Source organism: Salvelinus namaycush, unplaced genomic scaffold (genome assembly GCF_016432855.1).
Source record: "Salvelinus namaycush isolate Seneca unplaced genomic scaffold, SaNama_1.0 Scaffold732, whole genome shotgun sequence".
Classification (NCBI taxonomy): Eukaryota; Metazoa; Chordata; class Actinopteri; order Salmoniformes; family Salmonidae; genus Salvelinus; species Salvelinus namaycush.
Window position 1 is genome coordinate 98,833 of NW_024061456.1, and position 27,607 is coordinate 126,439.

Here is a 27,607-nt window from a genome sequence, read left to right on the forward strand (position 1 = left end):
AATTGCTCAACCCTAAATCCCTTTTAAATCCAACGCGTGGATGATTCCTATTTGCTCAAAGGCTCCCACATCCTCCGTTACTAGGAGACGATTACGAGGTGCATTGTGGGTATTGTATTTTACAAACCCTTTCCCCAGAACTGTAAACCCAGTTTGTAGTTTTTTCTAAAACTACACATCCCACAATGCAGTTCATCCAGGACGCGTCCGCCTCTTCTAAACACATGACTTGAGGTACTCCGGCTAGAAAGACAGACGAATGAACCGTAGCTCTGAAATTGCGTTTCATTTAAGGTTTCTTCCATACATTTTCCGGTACGGTGCAAAATGAAGTTCGGTTGTTTATTTGCGGTGTTGTGTCTCGCAGTCGGGGCGATTGCAGGAAAGTATTCTAGAGAAATGAACGACCAGAAACCGTCCATGGACGGCAAGAACACGGTGGAATTTAGGATAGCTAAACTCAACCAGGTGTGGGAGAAAGCGATCAGGGTAAGTCAAGTGATGCTATCTAGCTTAGCTTTGTTTACTTATATAGTGAGATAGTCGAGCGTGAATTGTCTTCGTTATCGGGTCGTGTCTAGTCCTAGTGGAGTCCATGGGTTTTCGTAGTTAACTATCATTCTAACGTTAGAGACGTTTTGTCTACAATTCCTTGGTCTATCCAACATTTTGTTTAGCTAACTTAGCTAGCTAACAGTTACCTTACCTGCTTGGCATAGGTAGCTGAATCAGCTAACGTTAAGTAGTTAGAGATGGCTGAGGTCTGATTGTACCCGGGTACTTTAAGGAACCGATTTCTCTCAGACAGACACAGACGAGACACACGCTACACTTCATTAGTTACAGTCTGATTTGATTGACCGCCCATCCCTCTCTCCCTTTCCCTCCTCCATCCTCTCTCCCGTACTTCCACTTATTTCCTATCCCTTTCTTTACCTCCATCCCTCTCTCATCATCCCTCCGTCTCTAGATGCAGTTGCCCCCAGTGCCCCAGCACAACAGTCAATTAACTGTGCTTTATTGGCAATCTCTTTTTCTCCTCTCATCCTCTCTTCTTCTGTCTCTAGTTGCAGTTGTCCACAGTACACCAGTTTAACACCAGTCTCTCTCTTTCGCTCCATCCCTCTCTCCCTCCGTCTCTAGATGCAGTTACCCCCAGTGCGTCAGGCAGAGCTCCACAGTGATCTGAAGATCCAGGAGAAAGATGAACTACAGTGGAAGAAGACTAAGGCAGACGGGATGGATGAGAATGGAGAGAGAGAGGCCAAGCTACGACGTGGCTTCAACGGTGAGAGAGAGTGAGATGGAGGGGGTGGAGAGAGAGAGAGAGAGAGAGAGAGGGGGGGGTGGGTGGAGAGGGGGAGAGCGATAGACATGGCTAGAGAGGTAGAAGGAATGGAGGAGAATGGAGACAGAGAGAATGACTAGAAGGGAGGAGTGGTGTAAATAACACTACTTAAACTAGAGCTGCTTTATAAACAGTTGATTTTCTAGAGAGAGACAGAGCTGCTTTATAAACAGTTGATTTTCTAGAGAGAGACAGCGCTGCTTTATAAACAGTTGATTTTCTAGAGAGAGACAGAGCTGCTTTATAAACAGTTGATTTTCTAGAGAGAGACAGAGCTGCTTTATAAACAGTTGATTTTCTAGAGAGAGACAGAGCTGCTTTATAAACAGTTGATTTTCTAGAGAGAGACAGAGCTGCTTTATAAACAGTTGATTTTCTAGAGAGAGACAGAGCTTTAAAAAAGCGGAAAGTGCCTTGGGGCCTTGGGGACAGTGTGTGGCTTGTTATAATGTCGTGGGGGTGTGAAGGGCCTTGGGGACGCTGTGTTGCTTGTTATAATGTCGTGGGGGTGTGAAGGGCCTTGGGGACGGTGTGTGGCTTGTTATAATGTCGTGGTGTGAAGGGCCTTGGGGGCGGTGTGTGGCTTGTTCTAATGTCGTGGGGGTGTGAAGGGCCTTGGGGACGGTGTGTGGCTTGTTATAATGTCGTGGTGTGAAGGGCCTTGGAGACGGTGTGTGGCTTGTTATAATGTCGTGGTGTGAAGGGCCTTGGGGACGCTGTGTTGCTTGTTCTAATGTCGTGGTGTGAAGGGCCTTGGGGACAGTGTGTGGCTTGTTATAATGTCGTGGTGTGAAGGGCCTTGGGGACGGCCTGTGGCTTGTTATAATGTCGTGGTGTGAAGGGCCTTGGGGCAGGGGACAGTGTGTGGCTTGTTATAATGTCGTGGGGGTGTGAAGAGCCTTGGGGAAGGTGTGTGGCTTGTTATAATGTCGTGGGGGTGTGAAGGGCCTTGGGGCAGGTGTGTGGCTTGTTATAATGTCGTGGGGGTGTGAAGGGCCTTGGAAGGTGTACGTTGGGCCTAAGAACAGCCCTTAGACGTGGTATATTTGCCATCTACCACACCTCCTCGGGCCTTATTGCTTAAGTATTAAATATTTTTTTATAACTAAACCAAGATGGACCACAGCCTGTCGTTTCCAATGGGGGGTAAATTAATCAGAGTGGGCAGAGCCAAGCACGAGCTAGCGAGATCCTATTGGCTCTTTCTAGCATGTATTTGCATATTTGTGTTTGGGAACGCCTACTATGAAGTGCATGTGTGCAATAACTAAATTCGCCCTTAACTCCTTATAAACAACGCTATTAAAAAATATATATATATTTTTTAGCAATGTGTAAAGTCTACAGAACGTAGTCCACTCGGTTCGTAACAGATTGTAATTTTGGGAAAAGAAAACTGTATTGAAATCAAATGTTTAACGGATGAGAAAATGTGCAGAATGTGTCCCCCCCCACCCCAGTGATCCTGGCTAAGTCTGGCTCATTGTCCTGTCTGGGATAGTATGGTTAACTGGCGTTCATTTTGTGTCTCCCCCCCCACCCCAGTGATCCTGGCTAAGTCTGGCTCATTGTCCTGTCTGGGATAGTATGGTTAACTGGCGTCCATTTTGTATCTCCCCCCCACCCCAGTGATCCTGGCTAAGTCTGGCTCATTGTCCTATCTGGGATAGTATGGTTAACTGGCGTCCATTTTGTGTCTCCCCCCCACCCCAGTGATCCTGGCTAAGTCTGGCTCATTGTCCTGTCTGGGATAGTATGGTTAACTGGCGTCCATTTTGTGTCTCCCCCCCACCCCAGTGATCCTGGCTAAGTCTGGCTCATTGTCCTATCTGGGATAGTATGGTTAACTGGCGACCATTTTGTGTCCCCCCCCCCCCCCCCCCCCACCCCAGTGATCCTGGCTGTCTGGCTCATTGTCCTATCTGGGATAGTATGGTTAACCGGCGTCCATTTTGTGATTTCCCCCCCCCCCCCCCCCCCTCCCAGTGATCCTGGCTAAGTATGGGATGGATGGGAAGAAGGACACCAGACCTCTAGAATCTAACAACCTGAAGGACCATGACTTCAGACAAGGAGACATGTTTGACGACCCCAGACTGGACAAACTGTGGAATAAGGTGAGAGAGGGTGGGTGGGATGAGAGGGAGGGTGGAGGGCACCTGTTCTCTTCACTTACCAGTCATTTCCTTCCAAATCAGTGATCAGAAATGTGGTTATAACTCCCACTAGGCCACGCCTCCACAAACCCAATGGTTTTAGATTAGTAGGAAGTAGGGAACGAGTGAACACTTCAGGAGAAAGGTGATATGATTGGGACGCACGGCCAGTTTCAGTATAACAGCGTCCATTTTGGGGATGAGCGTGCTTGGTTTCTCTCCCTCTATGGCTTTCACCCCAGTTTACAACCCAAGAAGTCATTTTGGGGCCACTTGTCCTCAGTTTCTCTCCCTCTATGTCTTTCACCCCAGTTTACAACCCAAGAAGTCATTTTGGGGCCACTTGTCCTCAGTTTCTCTCCCTCTATGGCTTTACACCCCAGTTTACAACCCAAGAAGTCATTTTGGGGCCACTTGTCCTCAGTTTCTCTCCCTCTATGGCTTTACACCCCAGTTTACAACCCAAGAAGTCATTTTGGGGCCACTTGTCCTCAGTTTCTCTCCCTCTATGGCTTTACACCCCAGTTTACAACCCAAGAGGTCATTTTGGGGTTACTTGTCATCATTCTTCCTACTAACAGTGTAGTGTAAATGTGTCTCCCTACAGGCTAAGAGTTCTGGTAAGTTCTCAGAGGAGGAGATGCAGAGTCTGAAGAGGGAGTTTCAACACCACAAGGACAAGATCAGCGAGTATAACATCGTCATGGATACCGTCAGCCGCACGGAGGGTGAGAGGACTTTTTACGCTCGTTCTCGTTCTTTTTCTTCTCTTTTGTCGGTCATTCTGCCTCTCCCCTCCTTTCCTCTCCCCTAATAATTGTCAGTGTTGCCCCGGTGTTGCCCCAGTGTTGCCCCGGTGTTGCCCCAGTGTTGCCCCAGTGTTGCCCCGGTATTACCCCGGTGTTGCCCCAGTGTTGCCCCGGTGTTGCCCCGGTGTTGCCCCGGTGTTGCCCCGGTGTTACCCCAGTGTTGCCCCAGTATTACCCCGGTGTTGCCCCGGTGTTGCCCCAGTGTTGCCCCGGTGTTACCCCAGTGTTGCCCCAGTATTACCCCGGTGTTGCCCCAGTGTTGCCCCGGTGTTGCCCCGGTGTTGCCCCAGTGTTGCCCCGGTGTTGCCCCAGTGTTGCCCCAGTGTTGCCCCAGTGTTGCCCCGGTGTTGCCCCGGTGTTGCCCCGGTGTTGCCCCGGTGTTACCCCAGTGTTGCCCCAGTGTTGCCCCAGTATTACCCCGGTGTTGCCCCAGTGTTGCCCCGGTGTTGCCCCAGTGTTGCCCCGGTGTTGCCCCGGTGTTGCCCCGGTATTACCCCGGTGTTGCCCCAGTGTTACCCCAGTGTTACCCCGGTGTTACCCCGGTGTTACCCCGGTGTTACCCCGGTGTTGCCCCGGTGTTGCCCCGGTGTTAGCCCGGTGTTAGCCCAGTGTTAGCCCAGTGTTGCCCCGGTGTTGCCCCGGTGTTACCCCAGTGTTGCCCCAGTGTTGCCCCAGTGTTGCCTCAGTATTGCCCCAGTATTGCCCCAGTGTTGCCCCAGTGTTGCCCCAGTGTTGCCCCAGTATTGCCCCAGTGTTGCCCCAGTGTTGCCCCAGTGTTAGCCCAGTGTTGCCTCAGTGTTACCCAGTGATGAAGTGTCACTTGGTTTAGGTTGAATTATAATGTTTGACTGCTGGTGATTGTGTGAAATATGACTTCTGGTTTTGTTGACAGCTGCTTTGAGGAAGGTTATTAGTTGCAGTGATTGTAATGTAGTGGTTTTCTCCACCTTAGTTGAATATACTGACAGTAAGTCACTGGATAACAGTGTCTGATACGTGACCTTAATGGAAGTGTTGATTGTCCCCCCTCCCCGTCTCTCTCCCTCTCTCCTCCATTCCCGTCTCTCTCCCTCTCTCCTCCATTCCCGTCTCTCTCCCTCTCTCCTCCATTCCCGTCTCTCTCCCTCTCCCCCATCTCTCTCCCCCATTTCCATCCCCTCTCCCCCTCTCTCCTCCATCCCGTCTCTCTCCCTCTCTCCTCTCTCCCCCTATCTCCTCTATTCCCATCTCTCCCCCTCTCTCCTCTCTCCCCCTCTCCTCCATCTCCCCCTCTCTCCTCCATACCATCTCTCTCCCCCATCTCTCTCAACCCCTCCCTCCTCTCTCCCCCATCTCTCTCCATCCCCTCCCTCCTCTCTCCCCCATCTCGCTCCATCCATCCCCTCCCTCCTCTCTCTCCCCCTCCCTCCTCCATCCCGTCTCTCTCCCTCATCTCTCTCCCCCTCTCTCCTCCATCCCGTCTCCCTCCTCTCTCTCCCCATCTCTTTCCATCCCCTCCCTCCTCTCTCTCTCCCTCTCTCCCCCATCTCTCTCCATCCCCTCCCTCCTCTCTCCCCCTCCCTCCTCCATCCCGTCTCTCCCTCATCTCTCCCCCCCCCTCTCCTCCATCCCGTCTCTCTCCCTATAGAGATCCATAAGAATGTGATCTCTCCATTAGAAGGGGAAGTTAAAGAACATGTCCTGCATCAGAAACACACCGACCTGAAGGACAAGATGAGGTGTGTATTAACGCTGTGTGTGTGTGTGTGTGTGTGTGTTTTAACGGTGTGTGTGTGTGTGTGTGTGTTTTAACGGTGTGTGTGTGTGTGTGTTTTAACGGTGTGTGTGTGTGTGTGCTTCGGTGTGTGTGTGTGTGCTTTAACGGTGTGTGTGTGTGTGTGTGTGTGTGTGTGTGTGTGTGTGTGTGTGTGTGTGTGTGTGTGTAGGGATCTGAACCAGGGCTTTGAACGCCTGAGGAAACTCAGCCACGAGGGCTTCAGCGAGGACAGCGGTGAGTACACACACACATACATACACACACACACACACACATACATACACACACACATACATACACACACACACACACACACACACACAGTGTAGTGTGACTAGTTGTGATGTCTCTCCAGAGTTTAAGGAGCCCAGGGTGATAGAGCTGTGGGAGATGGCACAGAGAGCCAACCTGACTGGAGATGAACTGGACTCACTCAAGGTGTCTGTGTGTGTGTGTGTGTGTGTGTGTGTGTGTGTGTGTGTGTGTGTGTGTGTGTGTGTGTGTGTGTGTGTGTGTGTGTGTGTGTGTGTGTGTGTGTGTGTGTGTGTGTGTGTGTGTGTGTGTGTGTGTGTGTGTGTGTGTGTGTTTTCCATATCTGTTTTAAAGTGATCACTTTTCACAATCTGGATCATAATGTTCTGTCCGGTTTGGGTGTCTCTCTCCCTGACTCTCTGTGTGTGTGTGTGTGTGTCTGTCTCCCTGACTCTGTGTGTGTGTGTGTGTGTCTCTCTCCCTGACTCTGTGTGTGTGTGTGTCTCTCTCCCTGACTCTCTGTGTGTGTGTGTGTGTGTTCAGGAGGAACTGAAGCACTTTGAGACCAAGGTGGAGAAGCACAGCCACTACCAGGTAACCAATCAATATCAATAATTAATCAATCAACATGATCTGATTAGTGTGAAAGTCTGTTTAACGATGTGTTATGGTGTTATACTCAGTCTATATACGGTGAATTCAGAAAGTATTCAGACCCCTTGACTTTTTCCACGTTTTATTACCTTATTACTTATAGCCTTATTACTTATAGCCTTATTACTTACAGCCTTATTACTTATAGCCTTATTACTTATAGCCTTATTACTTATAGCCTTATTACTTATAGCCTTATTACTTATAGCCTTATTACTTACAGCCTTATTACTTATAGCCTTATTACTTATAGCCTTATTACTTATAGCCTTATTACTTATAGCCTTATTACTTACAGCCTTATTACTTACAGCCTTATTACGTACAGCCTTATTACGTACAGCCTTATTACTTATGGCCTTATTACTTACAGCCTTATTACTTACAGCCTTAATACTTACAGCCTTAATACTTATAGCCTTATTACTTATAGCCTTATTACTTACAGCCTTATTACTTACAGCCTTATTACTTACAGCCGTATTACTTACAGCCTTATTACTTACAGCCTTAATACTTACAGCCTTAATACTTATAGCCTTATTACTTATAGCCTTATTACTTACAGCCTTATTACTTACAGCCTTATTACTTACAGCCTTAATACTTATAGCCTTATTACTTATAGCCTTATTACTTATAGCCTTATTACTTACAGCCTTATTACTTACAGCCTTATTACTTACAGCCGTATTACTTATAGCCTTATTACTTATTACTTATAGCCTTATTACTTACAGCCTTACTTACAACCATGCTTCACCGTAGGGATGGTGCCACCACCATGCTTTTTTTTTTTTTTTTTTTTTTTATCCCATTTTCTCCCCAATGTTCGTGGTATCCAATCGCTAGTAATTACTATCTTGTCTCATCGCTACAACTCCCGTACGGGCTCGGGAGAGACGAAGGTTGAAAGCCATGCGTCCTCCGAAGCACAACCCAACCAAGCCGCACTGCTTCTTAACACAGCGCGCCTCCAACCCGGAAGCCAGCCGCACCAATGTGTCGGAGGAAACACCGTGTACCTGGCCCCCTTGGTTAGCGCGCACTGCGCCCGGCCCGCCACAGGAGTCGCTGGAGCGCGATGAGACAAGGATATCCCTACCGGCCAAACCCTCCCTAACCCGGACGACGCTATGCCAATTGTGCGTCGCCCCACGGACCTCCCGGTCGCGGCCGGCTGCGACAGAGCCTGGGCGCGAACCCAGAGACTCTGGTGGCGCAGTTAGCACTGCGATGCAGTGCCCTAGACCACTGCGCCACCCGGGAGGCCCCGCCACCACCATGCCTCACCGTGGGGATGGTGCCACCACCATGCCTCACCGTGGGGATGGTGCCACCACCAAGCTTCACTGTAGGGATGCTGCCAGGTTTCCTACAGACTTGTTTTTCATGGTCTGAGAGTCTTTAGGTGCCTTTAACTCCAAGCAGGCTGTCATGTTCCTCTTACTGAGGATTGGCATCCGTCTGGCCAATCAACCATAAAGTTCTGAGTGCTGCAGAGATAGTTGTCCTTCTGGAAGGTTCTCCCATAGGAACTCTGGAGCTCTGTCAGAGTGACCATCGGGTTCTTGGTCACCTCCCTGACCAAGGCCCTTCTCCCCGATTGCTCAGTTTGGCCGTGCAGCCAGCTCTAGGAAGAGTCTTGGTGGTTCCAAACTTCTTCCATTTAAGAATGATGAAGGCCACTGTGTTCTTGGGGACCCTCAATGCTGCAGAAATGTTTTGGTATCCTTCCTCAGATCTGTGCCTTGACACAATCCTGTCTCGGAGCTCTACGGACAATTCCTTCGACCTCTTGGTTTTTATTCAGACATGCACTGTCAACTGTGGGACCTTATATAGACCGGTGTGAGTCTTTCCAAATCATGTCCAACATCTCAAGGATGATCAGTGGAAACAGGATGCACTTGAGCTAAATTTCAAGTCTCATAACAAAGGGTCTGAATACTTATGTCAGTAATGTATTTCATTTTATTTTGTGTACATTTGCAAAGATTTAGGAATTTTTGTTACTTAGAATAAGGCTGTAACGCAACAAAATGTGGGAAAGTGAAGGTCTCAATACTGCCCGGAGACACTGTGTCTTTTATTCACCGCACTCGCTCACTTGATGTCCCAAATGGACCCTTACGCCCTAGGCACTCAGAGATCTGAGAGGGTTTGACAGGTGTAAGCAATATGGTGCTTCCACCAAGCAAGTGCCTAGAGCGTAGGGTCCATTTCACATTGGATCACTCACTTTCTCCCTCTCTCTCTCTCTCTCTCCCTGCTTCTCTCTCCCCCCTGCCTCTCTTCCTCTCCTGCTCCTCTGGCTCTCTCCTCTCTCCTCCCTCTGTCTCTCTTCCCTCCTCTTTCGCTCTCTCTCTTCTCCCTCTCTTCCCTCCCTCTCCCCCCTTCTCCCTCTCCCCCTTTTTTACCCCCGCTCCTCTCTGCTCCTCTCTCCCCCCTGCTCCTCTCTCTTCCCTGCTTCTCCCTTCCCCCGCTCCTCTCTGCTCCTCTATCCCCCCCTGCTCCTCTCTCTCTTCCCTGCTCCTCTCCCCCTCTCAGGAACAGTTGGAGTTATCCCACCAGAAGCTGAGACATGTAGAAGCTCTAGGAGACAACGACCACATCCTGAGAAACCAGGAGAGATACAATAACCTGGCAGAGAAGACCAGAGAGATGGGATACAAGGTAGGAGGGGGACAATAACCTGTCAGAGAAGACCAGAGAGATGGGGTACAAGGTAGGAGAGAGACAATAACCTGGCAGAGAAGACCAGAGAGATGGGATACAAGGTAGGAGGGGGACAATAACCTGTCAGAGAAGACCAGAGAGATGGGGTACAAGGTAGGAGGGGGACAATAACCTGTCAGAGAAGACCAGAGAGATGGGGTACAAGGTAGGAGGGGGACAATAACCTGTCAGAGAAGACCAGAGAGATGGGGTACAAGGTAGGATAGATACAGTAACCTGGCAGAGAAGACCAGAGAGAGACAGTAACCTGGCAGAGAAGACCAGAGAGAGACAGTAACCTGGCAGAGAAGACCAGGGAGAGACAGTAACCTGGCAGAGAAGACCAGGGAGAGACAGTAACCTGGCAGAGAAGACCAGGGAGAGACAGTAACCTGGCAGAGAAGACCAGGGAGAGACAGTAACCTGGCAGAGAAGACCAGGGAGAGACAGTAACCTGGCAGAGAAGACCAGAGAGAGACAGTAACCTGGCAGAGAAGACCAGAGAGAGACAGTAACCTGGCAGAGAAGACCAGGGAGAGACAGTAACCTGGCAGAGAAGACCAGGGAGAGACAGTAACCTGGCAGAGAAGACCAGGGAGAGACAGTAACCTGGCAGAGAAGACCAGGGAGAGACAGTAACCTGGCAGAGAAGACCAGGGAGAGACAGTAACCTGGCAGAGAAGACCAGGGAGAGACAGTAACCTGGCAGAGAAGACCAGGGAGAGACAGTAACCTGGCAGAGAAGACCAGAGAGATACAGTATCCTGGCAGAGAAGACCAGAGAGAGACAGTAACCTGGCAGAGAAGACCAGGGAGATACAGTAACCTGGCAGAGAAGACCAGGGAGATACAGTAACCAGGCAGAGAAGACCAGGGAGAGACAGTAACCAGGCAGAGAAGACCAGGGAGATACAGTAACCTGGCAGAGAAGACCAGGGAGATACAGTAACCTGGCAGAGAAGACCAGGGAGATACAGTAACCTGGCAGAGAAGACCAGAGAGATACAGTATCCTGGCAGAGAAGACCAGAGAGATACAGTAACCTGGCAGAGAAGACGAGGGAGATACAGTTACCTGGCAGAGAAGATCAGGGAGATACAGTATCCTGGCAGAGAAGACCAGGGAGATACAGTAACCTGGCAGAGAAGACCAGGGAGATACAGTAACCTGGCAGAGAAGACCAGAGAGATACAGTAACCTGGCAGAGAAGACCAGAGAGATACAGTAACCTGGCAGAGAAGACGAGGGAGATACAGTTACCTGGCAGAGAAGACCAGGGAGATACAGTATCCTGGCAGAGAAGACCAGGGAGATACAGTAACCTGGCAGAGAAGACCAGGGAGATACAGTAACCTGGCAGAGAAGACCAGGGAGATACAGTAACCTGGCAGAGAAGACCAGGGAGATACAGTAACCTGGCAGAGAAGACCAGGGAGATACAGTAACCTGGCAGAGAAGACCAGGGAGATACAGTAACCTGGCAGAGAAGACCAGGGAGATACAGTAACCTGGCAGAGAAGACCAGAGAGATACAGTAACCTGGCAGAGAAGACCAGGGAGATACAGTAACCTGGCAGAGAAGACCAGGGAGATACAGTAACCTGGCAGAGAAGACCAGAGAGATACAGTAACCTGGCAGAGAAGACCAGAGAGATACAGTAACCTGGCAGAGAAGACCAGGGAGATATAGTAACCTGGCAGAGAAGACCAGGGAGATACAGTAACCAGGCAGAGAAGACCAGAGAGATACAGTATCCTGGCAGAGAAGACCAGGGAGATACAGTAACCTGGCAGAGAAGACCAGGGAGAGACAGTAACCTGGCAGAGAAGACCAGGGAGATACAGTTACCAGGCAGAGAAGACCAGGGAGAGACAGTAACCTGGCAGAGAAGACCAGAGAGATACAGTAACCTGGCAGAGAAGACCAGGGAGATACAGTAACCTGGCAGAGAAGACCAGGGAGAGACAGTAACCTGGCAGAGAAGACCAGGGAGATACAGTAACCTGGCAGAGAAGACCAGGGAGAGACAGTAACCTGGCAGAGAAGACCAGGGAGATACAGTAACCTGGCAGAGAAGACCAGGGAGAGACAGTAACCTGGCAGAGAAGACCAGGGAGATACAGTAACCTGGCAGAGAAGACCAGGGAGAGACAGTAACCTGGCAGAGAAGACCAGGGAGATACAGTAACCTGGCAGAGAAGACCAGGGAGAGACAGTAACCTGGCAGAGAAGACGAGGGAGATACAGTAACCTGGGAAAGAAGACGAGGGAGATGGGGAGGGAGGGTGAAATACAACCTGTCAGAGAAGAGCAGAGAGATGGGGTACAAGGTAGGAGAGATACAATAACCTGGCAGAGAAGACCAGAGAGATGGGGAGGGAGGGTGAAATACAACCTGTCAGAGAAGAGCAGAGAGATGGGGTACAAGGTAGGAGAGATACAATAACCTGGCAGAGAAGACCAGAGAGATGGGGAGGGAGGGAGAAATACAACCTGTCAGAGAAGAGCAGAGAGATGGGATAGAAGGTAGATGATTTAGTTAATGTGATGTTGACGTAGCTAGACGTTAGCAGCCTAGGGGGAAGCTAGACGTTAGCAGCCTAGGGGGAAGCTAGACGTTAGCAGCCTAGGGGGAAGCTAGACGTTAGCAGCCTAGGGGGAAGCTAGACGTTAGCAGCCTAGGGGGAAGCTAGACGTTAGCAGCCTAGGGGGAAGCTAGACGTTAGCAGCCTAGGGGGAAGCTAGACGTTAGCAGCCTAGGGGGAAGCTAGACGTTAGCAGCCTAGGGGGAAGCTAGACGTTAGCAGCCTAGGGGGAAGCTAGACGTTAGCAGCCTAGGGGGAAGCTAGACGTTAGCAGCCTAGGGGGAAGCTAGACGTTAGCAGCCTAGGGGGAAGCTAGACGTTAGCAGCCTAGGGGGAAGCTACATCAAGTCAGGGTTCCAAAGAAAGATACTAAATGTTTCTTTGTGGGTGATGATGTTGTAGAGGAGAGGGGTGGGCCGCAGTCAGACAGAGGGACGGATATTATTTCTGATTTCCTCTTTCTAGAGCTTTCTCTGTGTTCGTCTTTTTCAGTTTACCTTTTACTGCTGAAGTCAGGTCACATTTTACATCTTGACAAGAGATGGAGGACTTTAAGACTTTCAAGTTTCATGGACTTTTTAAAGTGCATTTTCACTCCTGTTCTACAACAGAATGACAACGGGGATGTTTTAGGAAATAAATAGTGGAATCGATTTCAAGATGTGTGTAACGTCTCTCTCTGTCTCTCTCTGTCTCTCTCTGTCGCTGTCTCTCTCTGTCGCTGTCTCTCTCTCTCTCTCTCTGTCTCTGTCTGTGTCTGTCTGTCTCTCTCTGTCTCACTCTCTCTGTCTCTCTCTCTCTCTCTGTCTCTCTCTCTGTCTCACTCTCTCTGTCTCTCTCTCTCTCTCTGTCTCTCTCTCTGTCTCTCTCTCTGTCTCTCTCTCTCTGTCTCTGTCTGTCGCTGTCTCTCTGTCTCTGTCTCTCTCTCTCTGTCTCTGTCTGTGTCTGTCTGTCTGTCTGTCTCTGTCTCTCTCTCTCTGTCTCTCTCAGATGAAGAAGCACATGCAGGATTTAAACAGCAAGATCTCCCGTAAAGGACTCGACCGTAACGAACTGTAACAGACTCCTCAGACGTGGCTCTGGGGGCGACAATAGAAGGCTGTGTGTTTTCAACATTACGACTGGTTTTCCTCAACAACAAATGAAGTCTGCTTTGGGTTTTCTTGCCACAGTGCTTCAGAGTATGACAACGCTGGTGTCATGACAACCCTACGATGTACTGCTAATCTGCCTGTCCACACACACACACACACACACTCTCTCTTTTAACACACACACACACAACTTCCATCCACATTGCTCTTTTGTAGACCGCTTTAAAGAAATCAGTGTTTTTCCATGTAAATCTAATTTGTGATTATGTTCCATTTTAATAATGATGAGCCTGTCTGTATCTCAAATGGCACCCTATTCCCTACATAGCACACTACTTTGGACCAAGGCCCTATGGAAGTAGTGCACTATGTAGGGAATAGGGTGCCGTTTGGGAAGAAACGTGTCTTTCAGTGTCCTGGGAGCCACTACTGGTTATGTGTAAATATGTGTATATGCTTATTGTAGGTACATCTGATTCTCAGTGGACCAAATGGTACCCTATTCCCTATATAGTGCACTACTTTTGACCAGAACCTCATATGTTCTTATTCAAACAAGTAATAACATTGACTAACAATTTTATTATGAAAGTATTTGAGACAACCACATATTACCACCATCAAAACCTTCTGGGGAGATAGCTGCTAACAGCGAGACTACATCACCATAGAAGCGCATTGTATCAGTGGATTTGACTATCACCATAGTAACACCTAGTAACAATGGATTTGACTATATCACCATAGTAACACCTAGTAGCAATGGATTTGACTATATCGCCATAGTAACACATGGTATCAGTGGATTTGACTATCACCATAGTAACACCTAGTATCAGTGGATTTGACTATCACCATAGTAACACCTAGTAACAATGGATTTGACTATCACCATAGTAACACCTAGCATCAATGGATTTGACTATATCACCATAGTAACACCTAGTAACAATGGATTTGACTATATCACCATAGTAAACCTGAGCATCAGTGGATTTGACTACATCACCATAGTAACACCTAGCATCAACGGATTTGACTACATCACCATAGTAACACACAATATCAATGGTATTTCAACAATACCGGTAGCTTGATATCAGCAAATCTCAAGAACTCCTCTGTGACCTTTGGCCTAATGGTGGTTTCCATCCTATCTGGCAACTCGGTTAGGAAGGACGCCTGAATCTTTGTAGTGACTGGGCGTGTTTATATTCAATGTCTGCTTTTTATTTTTTATTCATCTACCAATCGGTGCCCTTCTTTGCGAGGTTATTGTTAAACCTACCCTGGTCTTTGTGGTTGAAATTCGCTGCTCGATTGGAAGGACCTTAACAATTATCTGTATGTGTGGGGGGTTACAGTGATGAGGTAGTCGTTCAACAGTCATGTTAAACACTGCTCTCGCAGACTAAGGGAGTCCATCTAACTGATGTGACTTTTTAAGTACTTATTTACTACTGCACTTAATTAGCCTTGCCGTAACAATGGGGGTTGAATACTTATTGACTCAAGACATTTCAGATTTGTATTTATTTGTCAATAAACTAATCTAAAAACACAACTTTGACATTATGGAGTATTGTGTGTAGCCAGTGAGGAGAAGAAATCTAAATTGAATCCATTTTAAATTGAAGCTGTAACACAAGGGGCTGTGTACAACCAATCAGAATGTTACTGGATGTAGAGTTACTGAGAGAACGAGTGTCATGATTGGAGAGTTACTGAGAGAACGAGTGTCCTGATTGGAGAGTTACTGAGAGAACCAGTGTCATGATTGGAGAGTTACTGAGAGAACGAGTCATGATTGGAGAGTTACTGAGAGAACCAGTGTCATGATTGGAGAGTTACTGAGAGAACGAGTCATGATTGGAGAGTTACTGAGAGAACCAGTGTCATGATTGGAGAGTTACTGAGAGAACCAGTGTCATGATTGGAGAGTTACTGAGAGAACGAGTGTCATGATTGGAGAGTTACTGAGAGAACGAGTCATGATTGGAGAGTTACTGAGAGAACGAGTCATGATTGGAGAGTTACTGAGAGAACGAGTCATGATTGGAGAGTTACTGAGAGAACGAGTCATGATTTGAGAGTTACTGAGAGAACCAGTATCATGATTGGAGAGTTACTGAGAGAACGAGTCATGATTGGACAGTTACTGAGAGAACGAGTCATGATTGGACAGTTACTGAGAGAACCAGTGTCATGATTGGAGAGTTACTGAGAGAACGAGACTCATGATTGGAGAGTTACTGAGAGAACCAGTATCATGATTGGAGAGTTACTGAGAGAACGAGTCATGATTGGAGAGTTACTGAGAGAACGAGTGTCATGATTGGAGAGTTACTGAGAGAACGAGTCATGATTGGACAGTTACTGAGAGAACGAGTGTCATGATTGGAGAGTTACTGAGAGAACGAGTGTCATGATTGGAGAGTTACTGAGAGAACCAGTGTCATGATTGGAGAGTTACTGAGAGAACCAGTGTCATGATTGGAGAGTTACTGAGAGAACCAGTGTCATGATTGGAGAGTTACTGAGAGAACGAGTCATGATTGGAGAGTTACTGAGAGAACCAGTGTCATGATTGGAGAGTTACTGAGAGAACGAGTCATGATTGGAGAGTTACTGAGAGAACGAGTCATGATTGGAGAGTTACTGAGAGAACGAGTCATGATTGGAGAGTTACTGAGAGAACGAGTCATGATTGTAATCGATGTTAACACAGTCTTTGCACCATGAATACTCAGTCTTATTGGCCCATGTGGGCGGGGCATCCTGAAGATGCAAAACACTGTCATAACAAAAATGAATCAAATGTAGATTGAACAAATTTCAAAAAGTAATAAAACACATTTTCTCCCATTTTCTCGTCATCTGGATATTTTGTAGAAATTGGTATACAATGAGCATAACAAAATTGAACATAATTACTTTTCTTACTATTGTAGGCCTAAACACATAGCATGTTAAAAGCCTTACTGGTGAATCATATGTAGTATGTAGTTCACATGGGAATTGAACATAAAACCTGTTTCTAGCGCCATGACACCTAACAACAGAGTCAGTGGAAACTATTAGTGTTGTCTTCGCTAATTCTCTCTTTTAAACTACAGAAACTGATGGCTTAGAGACACCAGAAGCCTCAGTATCTCAGAGGACTCTGACCCTACGGCAGTAACCAGATGGTTCTTAGTTCATCCCTATGGCAGTAACCAGATGGTTGTTAGTTCAACCCTACGGCAGTAACCAGATGGTTGTTAGTTCAACCCTACTGCAGTAACCAGATGGTTGTTAGTTCAACCCTACGGCAGTAACCAGGTGGTTGTTAGTTCAACCCTACGACAGTAACCAGGTGGTTGTTAGTTCAACCCTACTGCAGTAACCAGATGGTTGTTAGTTCAACCCTACGGCAGTAACCAGGTGGTTGTTAGTTCAACCCTACGACAGTAACCAGGTGGTTGTTAGTTCAACCCTACGGCAGTAACCAGGTGGTTGTTAGTTCAACCCTATGGCAGTAACCAGATGGTTGTTAGTTCAACCCTACGGCAGTAACCAGGTGGTTGTTAGTTCAACCCTACGGCAGTAACCAGGTGGTTGTTAGTTCAACCCTACTGCAGTAACCAGATGGTTGTTAGTTCAACCCTATGACAGTAACCAGGTGGTTGTTAGTTCAACCCTATGGCAGTAACCAGATGGTTGTTAGTTCAACCCTACTGCAGTAACCAGATGGTTGTTAGTTCAACCCTACGACAGTAACCAGGTGGTTGTTAGTTCAACCCTACTGCAGTAACCAGATGGTTGTTAGTTCAACCCTATGACAGTAACCAGGTGGTTGTTAGTTCAACCCTACGGCAGTAACCAGGTGGTTGTTAGTTCAACCCTACGGCAGTAACCAGGTGGTTGTTAGTTCAACCCTACTGCAGTAACCAGATGGTTGTTAGTTCAACCCTATGGCAGTAACCAGATGGTTGTTAGTTCAACCCTATGGCAGTAACCAGATGGTTGTTAGTTCAACCCTATGGCAGTAACCAGATGGTTGTTAGTTCAACCCTATGGCAGTAACCAGATGGTTGTTAGTTCAACCCTACGGCAGTAACCAGATGGTTGTTAGTTCAACCCTACGGCAGTAACCAGATGGTTGTTAGTTCAACCCTATGGCAGTAACCAGATGGTTGTTAGTTCAACCCTATGGCAGTAACCAGATGGTTGTTAGTTCAACCCTATGACAGTAACCAGGTGGTTGTTAGTTCAACCCTACTGCAGTAACCAGATGGTTGTTAGTTCAACCCTACTGCAGTAACCAGATGGTTGTTAGTTCATCCCTACGGCAGTAACCAGATGGTTGTTAGTTCAACCCTGTGGCAGTAACCAGATGGTTGTTAGTTCAACCCTATGGCAGTAACCAGATGGTTGTTAGTTCAACCCTACGGCAGTAACCAGATGGTTGTTAGTTCAACCCTATGGCAGTAACCAGATGGTTGTTAGTTCATCCCTACGGCAGTAACCAGATGGTTGTTAGTTCAACCCTACTGCAGTAACCAGATGGTTGTTAGTTCATCCCTACGGCAGTAACCAGATGGTTGTTAGTTCAACCCTATGACAGTAACCAGATGGTTGTTAGTTCAACCCTATGGCAGTAACCAGATGGTTGTTAGTTCAACCCTATGGCAGTAACCAGATGGTTGTTAGTTCAACCCTACGGCAGTAACCAGATGGTTGTTAGTTCATCCCTACGGCAGTAACCAGATGGTTGTTAGTTAAACCCTATGGCAGTAACCAGATGGTTGTTAGTTCAACCCTACTGCAGTAACCAGATGGTTGTTAGTTCAACCCTACTGCAGTAACCAGATGGTTGTTAGTTCAACCCTACTGCAGTAACCAGATGGTTGTTAGTTCAACCCTATGGCAGTAACCAGGTGGTTGTTAGTTCAACCCTACGGCAGTAACCAGATGGTTGTTAGTTCAACCCTACGGCAGTAACCAGATGGTTGTTAGTTCAACCCTACGGCAGTAACCAGATGGTTGTTAGTTCAACCCTACGGCAGTAACCAGATGGTTGTTAGTTCATCCCTACTGCAGTAACCAGATGGTTGTTAGTTCAACCCTATGACAGTAACCAGGTGGTTGTTAGTTCAACCCTATGACAGTAACCAGGTGGTTGTTAGTTCAACCCTACGGCAGTAACCAGGTGGTTGTTAGTTCAACCCTACTGCAGTAACCAGATGGTTGTTAGTTCAACCCTACTGCAGTAACCAGATGGTTGTTAGTTCAACCCTACTGCAGTAACCAGATGGTTGTTAGTTCAACCCTACTGCAGTAACCAGATGGTTGTTAGTTCAACCCTACTGCAGTAACCAGATGGTTGTTAGTTCAACCCTACTGCAGTAACCAGATGGTTGTTAGTTCATTCCTATGACAGTAACCAGATGGTTGTTAGTTCATCCCTATGGCAGTAACCAGATGGTTGTTAGTTCAACCCTATGACAGTAACCAGATGGTTGTTAGTTCATCCCTATGGCAGTAACCAGATGGTTGTTAGTTCAACCCTACTGCAGTAACCAGATGGTTGTTAGTTCAACCCTACGGCAGTAACCAGATGGTTGTTAGTTCAACCCTATGGCAGTAACCAGATGGTTGTTAGTTCAACCCTACGGCAGTAACCAGATGGTTGTTAGTTCATCCCTACTGCAGTAACCAGATGGTTGTTAGTTCAACCCTATGACAGTAACCAGGTGGTTGTTAGTTCAACCCTATGGCAGTAACCAGATGGTTGTTAGTTCAACCCTACTGCAGTAACCAGATGGTTGTTAGTTCAACCCTACGGCAGTAACCAGATGGTTGTTAGTTCATCCCTACGGCAGTAACCAGATGGTTGTTAGTTCAACCCTACGGCAGTAACCAGGTGGTTGTTAGTTCAACCCTATGACAGTAACCAGATGGTTGTTAGTTCAACCCTATGGCAGTAACCAGATGACAGTTAGTTCATCCCTACGGCAGTAACCAGATGGTTGTTAGTTCAACCCTACTGCAGTAACCAGATGGTTGTTAGTTCAACCCTATGGCAGTAACCAGATGGTTGTTAGTTCAACCCTATGGCAGTAACCAGATGGTTGTTAGTTCAACCCTATGGCAGTAACCAGATGGTTGTTAGTTCAACCCTATGGCAGTAACCAGGTGGTTGTTAGTTCAACCCTATGGCAGTAACCAGATGGTTGTTAGTTCAACCCTATGGCAGTAACCAGGTGGTTGTTAGTTCAACCCTATGGCAGTAACCAGATGGTTGTTAGTTCAACCCTATGGCAGTAACCAGATGGTTGTTAGTTTCTCCCTACGGCAGTAACCAGATGGTTGTTAGTTCAACCCTACGGCAGTAACCAGATGGTTGTTAGTTCATCCCTACGGCAGTAACCAGATGGTTGTTAGTTCAACCCTACGGCAGTAACCAGATGGTTGTTAGTTCAACCCTACTGCAGTAACCAGATGGTTGTTAGTTCATCCCTATGGCAGTAACCAGATGGTTGTTAGTTCAACCCTATGACAGTAACCAGATGGTTGTTAGTTCAACCCTACTGCAGTAACCAGATGGTTGTTAGTTCAACCCTACTGCAGTAACCAGGTGGTTGTTAGTTCAACCCTACGGCAGTAACCAGATGGTTGTTAGTTCATCCCTACTGCAGTAACCAGATGGTTGTTAGTTCAACCCTATGGCAGTAACCAGATGGTTGTTAGTTCAACCCTATGGCAGTAACCAGATGGTTGTTAGTTCATCCCTACAGCAGTAACCAGGTGGTTGTTAGTTCATCCCTACGGCAGTAACCAGATGGTTGTTAGTTCAAATCCCACCAGTGATACGCTTGTTTTCCATCTTAACTCTAACAGACCGGTGTGAGAGGTTGAAATAAGCGAAGGGTTCCTGGTGGCGCCAGGGGTGTGTAGATCGCCAATCTCCTAGACCTGGTTGTACAGGAGCGGCTGTGGGTTTGAAACCCCCAGTTTCTGGGGCCTGGAGCATATCTGAGTAGTTCCTTCTTCAGGTCTGGGCTTTATGATGTGGTAACCCTACTCACTGAGTAGTTCATCCTTCAGGTCTAGGCTTTATGACGTGGTAACCCTACTCACTGAGTAGTTCATCCTTCAGGTCTAGGCTTTATGACGTGGTAACCCTACTCACTGAGTAGTTCATCCTTCAGGTCTAGGCTTTATGACGCGGTAACCCTACTCACTGAGTAGTTCATTCATCCTTCAGGTCTGGGCTTTATGACGTGGTAACCCTACTCACTGAGTAGTTCATCCTTCAGGTCTAGGCTTTATAATGTGGTAACCCTACTCACTGAGTAGTTCATCCTTCAGGTCTAGGCTTTATGATGTGGTAACCCTACTCACTGAGTAGTTCATCCTTCAGGTCTAGGCTTTATGACGTGGTAACCCTACTCACTGAGTAGTTCACCCTTCAGGTCTAGGCTTTATGACGTGGTAACCCTACTCACTGAGTAGTTCACCCTTCAGGTCTAGGCTTTATGACGTGGTAACCCTACTCACTGAGTAGTTCATCCTTCAGGTCTGGGCTTTATGATGTGGTAACCCTACTCACTGAGTAGTTCACCCTTCAGGTCTGGGCTTTATGACGTGGTAACCCTACTCACTGAGTAGTTCACCCTTCAGGTCTGGGCTTTATGACGTGGTAACCCTACTCACTGAGTAGTTCATCCTTCAGGTCTAGGCTTTATGACGTGGTAACCCTGCTCACTGAGTAGTTCCTTCTTCAGGTCTGGGCTTTATGACGTGGTAACCCTACTCACTGAGTAGTTCATTCTTCAGGTCTAGGCTTTATGACGTGGTAACCCTACTCACTGAGTAGTTCATCCTTCAGGTCTGGGCTTTATGACGTGGTAACCCTACTCACTGAGTGGTTCATCCTTCAGGTCTGGGCTTTATGACGTGGTAACCCTACTCTGAGTAGTTCATCCTTCAGGTCTAGGCTTTATGACGCGGTAACCCTACTCACTGAGTAGTTCATCCTTCAGGTCTAGGCTTTATGACGTGGTAACCCTACTCTCTAAGTAGTTCATTCATCCTTCAGGTCTGGGCTTTATGACGTGGTAACCCTACTCTCTGAGTAGTTCATTCATCCTTCAGGTCTAGGCTTTATGACGTGGTAACCCTACTCACTGAGTAGTTCATCCTTCAGGTCTAGGCTTTATGACGTGGTAACCCTACTCACTGAGTACTTAATTCATCCTTCAGGTCTAGGCTTTATGACGTGGTAACTGAATGGTTCGTTCATCCTTCAGGTCTGGGCTCAAATACGCCTTGCAAATACATTTTGTTGGCTGTCCAGTGCTCTTCAACTTGCCTTGATTGAATCCCAGCCTGTGTATTTGTTGTTGTAGTCCTCACACCATAATCAGACTATTTTTAATGAACACTTTACTAAATGTGATGCTGCTGAATATAAAATCATGTTTTTGTATACACAGTACCAGTCAAAAGTTTGGACACACCTCATTCCAGGGTTTTTCTTTATTTTTTAAATTTTCTACATTGTAGAATAATAGTGAAGACATCAAAACGGTGAAATAACACATATGGAATCATGTAGTAACCAAAAAAGTGTTAAACAAATCAAAATATATTTTATATTGGAGATTCTACAAAGTAGCCACCCTTTGCCTTGATGACAGCTTTGCACACTCTTGGTATTCTCTCAACCAGCTTCATGGAGTAGTCACCTGGAATGCATTTCAATTAACAGGTGTGCCTTGTTAAAAGTTCATTTGTGGAATTTATTTCCTTCTTATAGTGTTTTAAAGCTTCTGATAGGCTAATTGACATACTTTGAGTCAATTCAAGGTGTATCTGTGGATGTATTTCAAGGCCTACCTTCAAACTCAGTGCCTTTTTGCTTGACATCATGGGAAAATCAAAAGAAATCAGCCAAGACCTCATTAAAAAAATTGTAGACCTCCAAAAGTCTGGTTCATCCTTGGGAGCAATTTCCAAACGCCTGAAGGTACCACGTTCATCTATACAAACAATAGTACGCAAGTATAAACACCATGGGACCACGCAGCCGTCATACCGCTCAGGATGGAGACGTGTTCTGTCTCCTAGAGATTAATGGACTTTGGTGCGAAAGTACAAATCAATCCCAGAACAACAGCAAAGGACCTTGTGAAGATTCTGGAGGAAACAGGTACAAAAGTATCTATATCCACAGTAAAACGAGTCCTATATCGACATAACCTGACAGGCCGCTCAGCAAGGAAGAAGCCACTGCTCTAAAACTGCCAACAAAAAGCCAGACTACGGTTTGCAACTGCAAATGGGGACAAAGATCATACTTTTTGGAGAAATGTCCTCTGGTCTGATGAAACAAAAATAGACCTGTTAGGAGGAAAAAGGGGGAGGCTTGCAAGTCGAAGAACACCATCCCATCCATGAAGTACGGGGGTGGCAGCATCATGTTGTGGGGGTGCTTTGCTGCAGGATGGACTGGAGCACTTCACAAAATAGATGGCATCATGAGGCAGGAAAATTATGTGGATATATTGAAGCAACATCTCATGTCAGGAAGTTAAAGCTTGGTCGCAAATGGGTCTTTCAAATGGACAATGACCCCAAGCATGCTTCCAAAGTTGTGGCAAAATGGCTTATGGACAACAAAGGCAAGGTATTGGAGTGGCCATCACAAAGCCCTGACCTCAATCCTATAGAAAATTTGTAGCAGAACTGAAAAAGCTTGTGCGAGCAAGGAGGCCTACAAACCTGACTCTGTCAAGAGGAATGGGCCAAAATTCACCCAACTTATTGTGGGAAGCTTGTGGAGGGCTATCAGAAACTTTTGACCCAAGTTAAAAAAAATGTAAAGGCAATGCTACCAAATACTAATTGAGTGTATGTAAACTTCTGACCCACTGGGAATGTGATGAAAGAAATAAAAGCTGAAATAAATCATTCTCTCTACTATTATTCTGACATTTCACATTCTTAAAATAAAGTGGTGATCCTAACTGACCTAAGACAGGGACTTTTAACTAGGATTAAATGTCAGGAATTGTGAAAAACTGAGTTTAAATATATTTCGCTAAGGTGTATGTAAACTTCCGACTTCAACTGTAAGTTCATTAGAGTTAACTGCACCTCAGATTGCAGCCCAAATAAATGCTTCACAGAGTTCAAGTAACAGACACATCTCAACTGTGTGAATCGGGCCTTCAGGGTCAAATTACTGCAAAGAAACCACTACTAAAGGACACCAATAAGAATAAGAGACTTGCTTGGGCCAAGAAACACGAGCAAGGGACATTAGACCAGTGGAAATCGGTCCTTTGGTATGATGAGTCCAAATGTAAGATTTTTGGATCCAACCGCCGTGTCTCTGTGAGCTGCAGAGTAGGTGAACGGATGATCTCCGCATGTGTGGTTCCCACCGTGAAGCATGGAGGAGGAGGTGTGATGGTGCTTTGCTGGTGACACTGTCTGATGTATTTAGAATTCAAGACACACTTAACTAGCATGGCTACCACAGTATTCTACAGCGATACACCATCCCATCTGGTTTGCGCTTAGTGGGACTATCATTTGTTTTTCAACAGGACAATGACCCAAAACAGACCTCCAGGCTGTGTAAGGGCTATTTGACCCGAGAAGGAGAGGGATTGAGTGCTGCATCAGATGACCTGGCCTCCACAATCACCCGACCTCAACCCATATGGGTTGAGCTGGACCGCAGAGTGAAGGAAAAGCAGCCAACAAGTGCTCAGCATATGTGGGAACTCCTTCACGACTGTTGGAAAAGCATTCCAGGTGCAGCTAGTTGAGAGAATGCCAAGAGTTTGCGAAGCTGTCATCAAGCCAAAGGGTGGCTAAATATAATACAAGTTAATAAATAATCTCTTGGAAAACAAAGCAGTTACTATTTACAAGAAAACACTCAAATCATTAGAGAGAGAGAGAGAGAGAGAGAGGCGTGTTCTCCTCCAGCTCCATCAGCCTGTCCTCTCTCCTCTGGGCGTGTTCTCCTCCAGCTCCATCAGCCTGTCCTCTCTCCTCTGGGCGTGTTCTGCTCCAGCTCCATCAGCCTGTCCTCTCTCCTCTGGGCGTTTTCTCCTCCAGCTCCATCAGCCTGTCCTCTCTCCTCTGGGCGTGTTCTGCTGCTACTCTCTGAGCCGTCTCTGAGGCTGTGATGTCTATGTGGGCGTATGTGGTGGAGCCCCCTACTGGACAGGAAGACCAACAACAACCAGTTACTACACCATCATGGTCCTCTACTAGAACATAAAAACCAGTCTCCTGATCATCCTGCCCTTCTCCTGAAGTGTTTGTCTTGCAACTTTGCTTATAACAAACCTTTATCCATGACGGGCAGTGTGCGAGTGTACACTTTGGGAGAAGGGTGGTGTAATCGGGACACACAATAGAAATATACACATCCAATGGCTTTGAGCAGGTTCTATGTTTCCTAGGAGATTATTACAGTACAAGAAGATGGCTTTGAGCAGGTTCTATCTTTCCTAGGAGATTATTACAGTACAAGAAGATGGCTTTGAGCAGGTTCTACGTTTCCTAGGAGATTATTACAGTACAAGAAGATGGCTTTGAGCAGGTTCTATGTTTCCTAGGAGATTATTACAGTACAAGAAGATGGCTTTGAGCAGGTTCTATGTTTCCTAGGAGATTATTACAGTACAAGAAGATGGCTTTGAGCAGGTTCTATGTTTCCTAGGAGATTATTACAGTACAAGAAGCCATGGCACAAAGGAGGAAGAGACTGTAGACCACAGTGTCTGTTCCCAACAGGAGGTATTACATTCAACCATTATAGTGTCTGTTCCCAACAGTAGTTATTACATTCAACCATTATAGTGTCTGTTCCCAACAGTAGGTATTACATTCAACCATTATAGTGTCTGTTCCCAACAGTAGGTATTACATTCAACCATTATAGTGTCTGTTCCCAACAGTAGGTATTACATTCAACCATTATAGTGTCTGTTCCCAACAGTAGGTATTACATTCAACCATTGTAGTGTCTGTTCCCAACAGCAGGTATTACATTCAACCATTATAGTGTCTGTTCCAAACAGTAGGTATTACATTCAACCATTATAGTGTCTGTTCCCAACAGTAGGTATTACATTCAACCATTATAGTGTCTGTTCCCAACAGTAGGTATTACATTCAACCATTATAGCGTCTGTTCCCAACAGTAGGTATTACATTCTACCATTATAGTGTCTGTTCCCAACAGTAGGTATTACATTCTACCATTATAGTGTCTGTTCCCAACAGTAGGTATTACATTCTACCATTATAGTGTCTGTTCCCAACAGTAGGTATTACATTCAACCATTATAGTGTCTGTTCCCAACAGTAGGTATTACATTCAACCATTATAGTGTCTGTTCCCAACAGCAGGTATTACATTCAACCATTATAGTGTCTGTTCCCAACAGTAGGTATTACATTCAACCATTACAGTGTCTGTTCCCAACAGTAGGTATTACATTCAACCATTATAGTGTCTGTTCCAAACAGCAGGTATTACATTCAACCATTATAGTGTCTGTTCCAAACAGTAGGTATTACATTCAACCATTATAGTGTCTGTTCCCAACAGTAGGTATTACATTCAACCATTATAGTGTCTGTTCCCAACAGTAGTTATTACATTCAACCATTATAGTGTCTGTTCCCAACAGTAGGTATTACATTCAACCATTATAGTGTCTGTTCCCAACAGTAGGTATTACATTCTACCATTATAGTGTCTGTTCCCAACAGTAGGTATTACATTCTACCATTATAGTGTCTGTTCCCAACAGCAGGTATTACATTCAACCATTACAGTGTCTGTTCCCAACAGTAGGTATTACATTCAACCATTATAGTGTCTGTTCCCAACAGTAGGTATTACATTCAACCATTATAGTGTCTGTTTCCAACAGCAGGTATTATATTAAACTTTTGGTTATAAACATGTCCTATTAAACCATTATAGTGTCTGTTCCCAACAGTAGGTATTACATTCAACCATTATAGTGTCTGTTCCCAACAGTAGGTATTACATTCAACCATTATAGTGTCTGTTCCCAACAGTAGGTATTACATTCAACCATTATAGTGTCTGTTCCCAACAGTATGTATTACATTCAACCATTATAGTGTCTGTTCCCAACAGTAGGTATTACATTCAACCATTATAGTGTCTGTTCCCAACAGTAGGTATTACATTCAACCATTATAGTGTCTGTTCCCCAACAGTAGGTATTACATTCTACCATTATAGTGTCTGTTCCCAACAGTAGGTATTACATTCAACCATTATAGTGTCTGTTCCCAACAGTAGGTATTACATTCAACCATTATAGTGTCTGTTCCCAACAGTAGGTATTACATTCAACCATTACAGTGTCTGTTCCCAACAGTAGGTATTACATTCAACCATTATAGTGTCTGTTCCCAACAGCAGGTATTACATTCAACCATTATAGTGTCTGTTCCCAACAGTAGGTATTACATTCAACCATTATAGTGTCTGTTCCCAACAGTAGGTATTACATTCAACCCATTATAGTGTCTGTTCCCAACAGTAGGTATTACATTCAACCATTATAGTGTCTGTTCCCAACAGTAGGTATACATTCTAACCATTATAGTGTCTGTTTCCCCAACAGCTAGGTATTTAACATTCATACCAATATGGTGTTCTGTTCCCAACCAGTCAGGTATACATTCAACCCTTACTAGGTCTGTTCCCATACAGTAGGTATTTACATTTCAACCATTACTAGTGTCTGTTCCCAACGTAGGTATTACATTCAACCCAGTTATAGTGTCCTGTTCCCACACAGCAGGATTATATAAACTTTGGTTATAACATGTCCTATAACCATTATTAGTGTCTGTTCCCAACAGTAAGGTATACATTCAACCATTTACTAGTGTCTGTTCCCAACAGCCTAGGTATTTACATTCACCCATTACAGTGTCTGTTCCCAACAAGTCGGTATTACATTTCACCATTACTAGTGGTCTCGTTCCCAACAGTAGGTATTACATTCAACAAGTCTAGTGTCTTGTTCCCAACAGCAGGTATTACATTCAACACATATAGTGTCTGGTTCCCCAACAGGCAGGTATTGTACATTCAACCATTATAGTGTCTTTTCCCAACAGTAGTTATACATTCAACATTATAGTGTCTGTTCCCAACGTAGGTATTACATTCA

The 27,607-nt window shown here is 46.0% G+C and overlaps 1 protein-coding gene across 3 annotated transcripts; it reads left to right on the forward strand.

Moving 5' to 3' along the window:
• The first annotated feature begins 218 nt into the window (after nucleotides 1–218).
• Nucleotides 219–14,937, forward strand: LOC120042627 (alpha-2-macroglobulin receptor-associated protein-like). 3 transcript variants are annotated; one of them, XM_038987449.1, is made up of 11 exons: nucleotides 219–489; nucleotides 1,144–1,288; nucleotides 3,335–3,465; nucleotides 4,112–4,232; nucleotides 5,941–6,031; nucleotides 6,239–6,303; nucleotides 6,425–6,507; nucleotides 6,865–6,915; nucleotides 9,526–9,639; nucleotides 9,900–9,911; nucleotides 13,270–14,937. In XM_038987449.1, exons 1-11 carry the CDS (start codon nucleotides 328–330, stop codon nucleotides 13,336–13,338), a joined length of 1,044 nt encoding a protein of 347 aa, XP_038843377.1. In that variant the 5' UTR covers nucleotides 219–327; the 3' UTR covers nucleotides 13,339–14,937. The 3 variants fall into 3 exon arrangements, with proteins under 3 accessions (XP_038843377.1, XP_038843376.1, XP_038843378.1); XM_038987448.1 differs by lacking the exon at nucleotides 9,900–9,911 and having other exon boundaries at nucleotides 9,526–9,651; XM_038987450.1 differs by lacking the exons at nucleotides 9,900–9,911; nucleotides 13,270–14,937 and adding an exon at nucleotides 9,921–10,004.
• Nucleotides 14,938–27,607: the final 12,670 nt, after the last annotated feature.

Coding starts and splice junctions, on each gene's coding strand:
- LOC120042627 (XM_038987448.1), top strand. CDS start 328: ATGAAGTTCGGTTGTTTATTTGCGGTGTTGTGTCTCGCAGTCGGGGCG. Junction 490..1,143: donor TGTGGGAGAAAGCGATCAGG/GTAAGTCAAGTG, acceptor CTCCGTCTCTAG/ATGCAGTTACCCCCAGTGCG. Junction 3,466..4,111: donor TGGACAAACTGTGGAATAAG/GTGAGAGAGGGT, acceptor GTCTCCCTACAG/GCTAAGAGTTCTGGTAAGTT.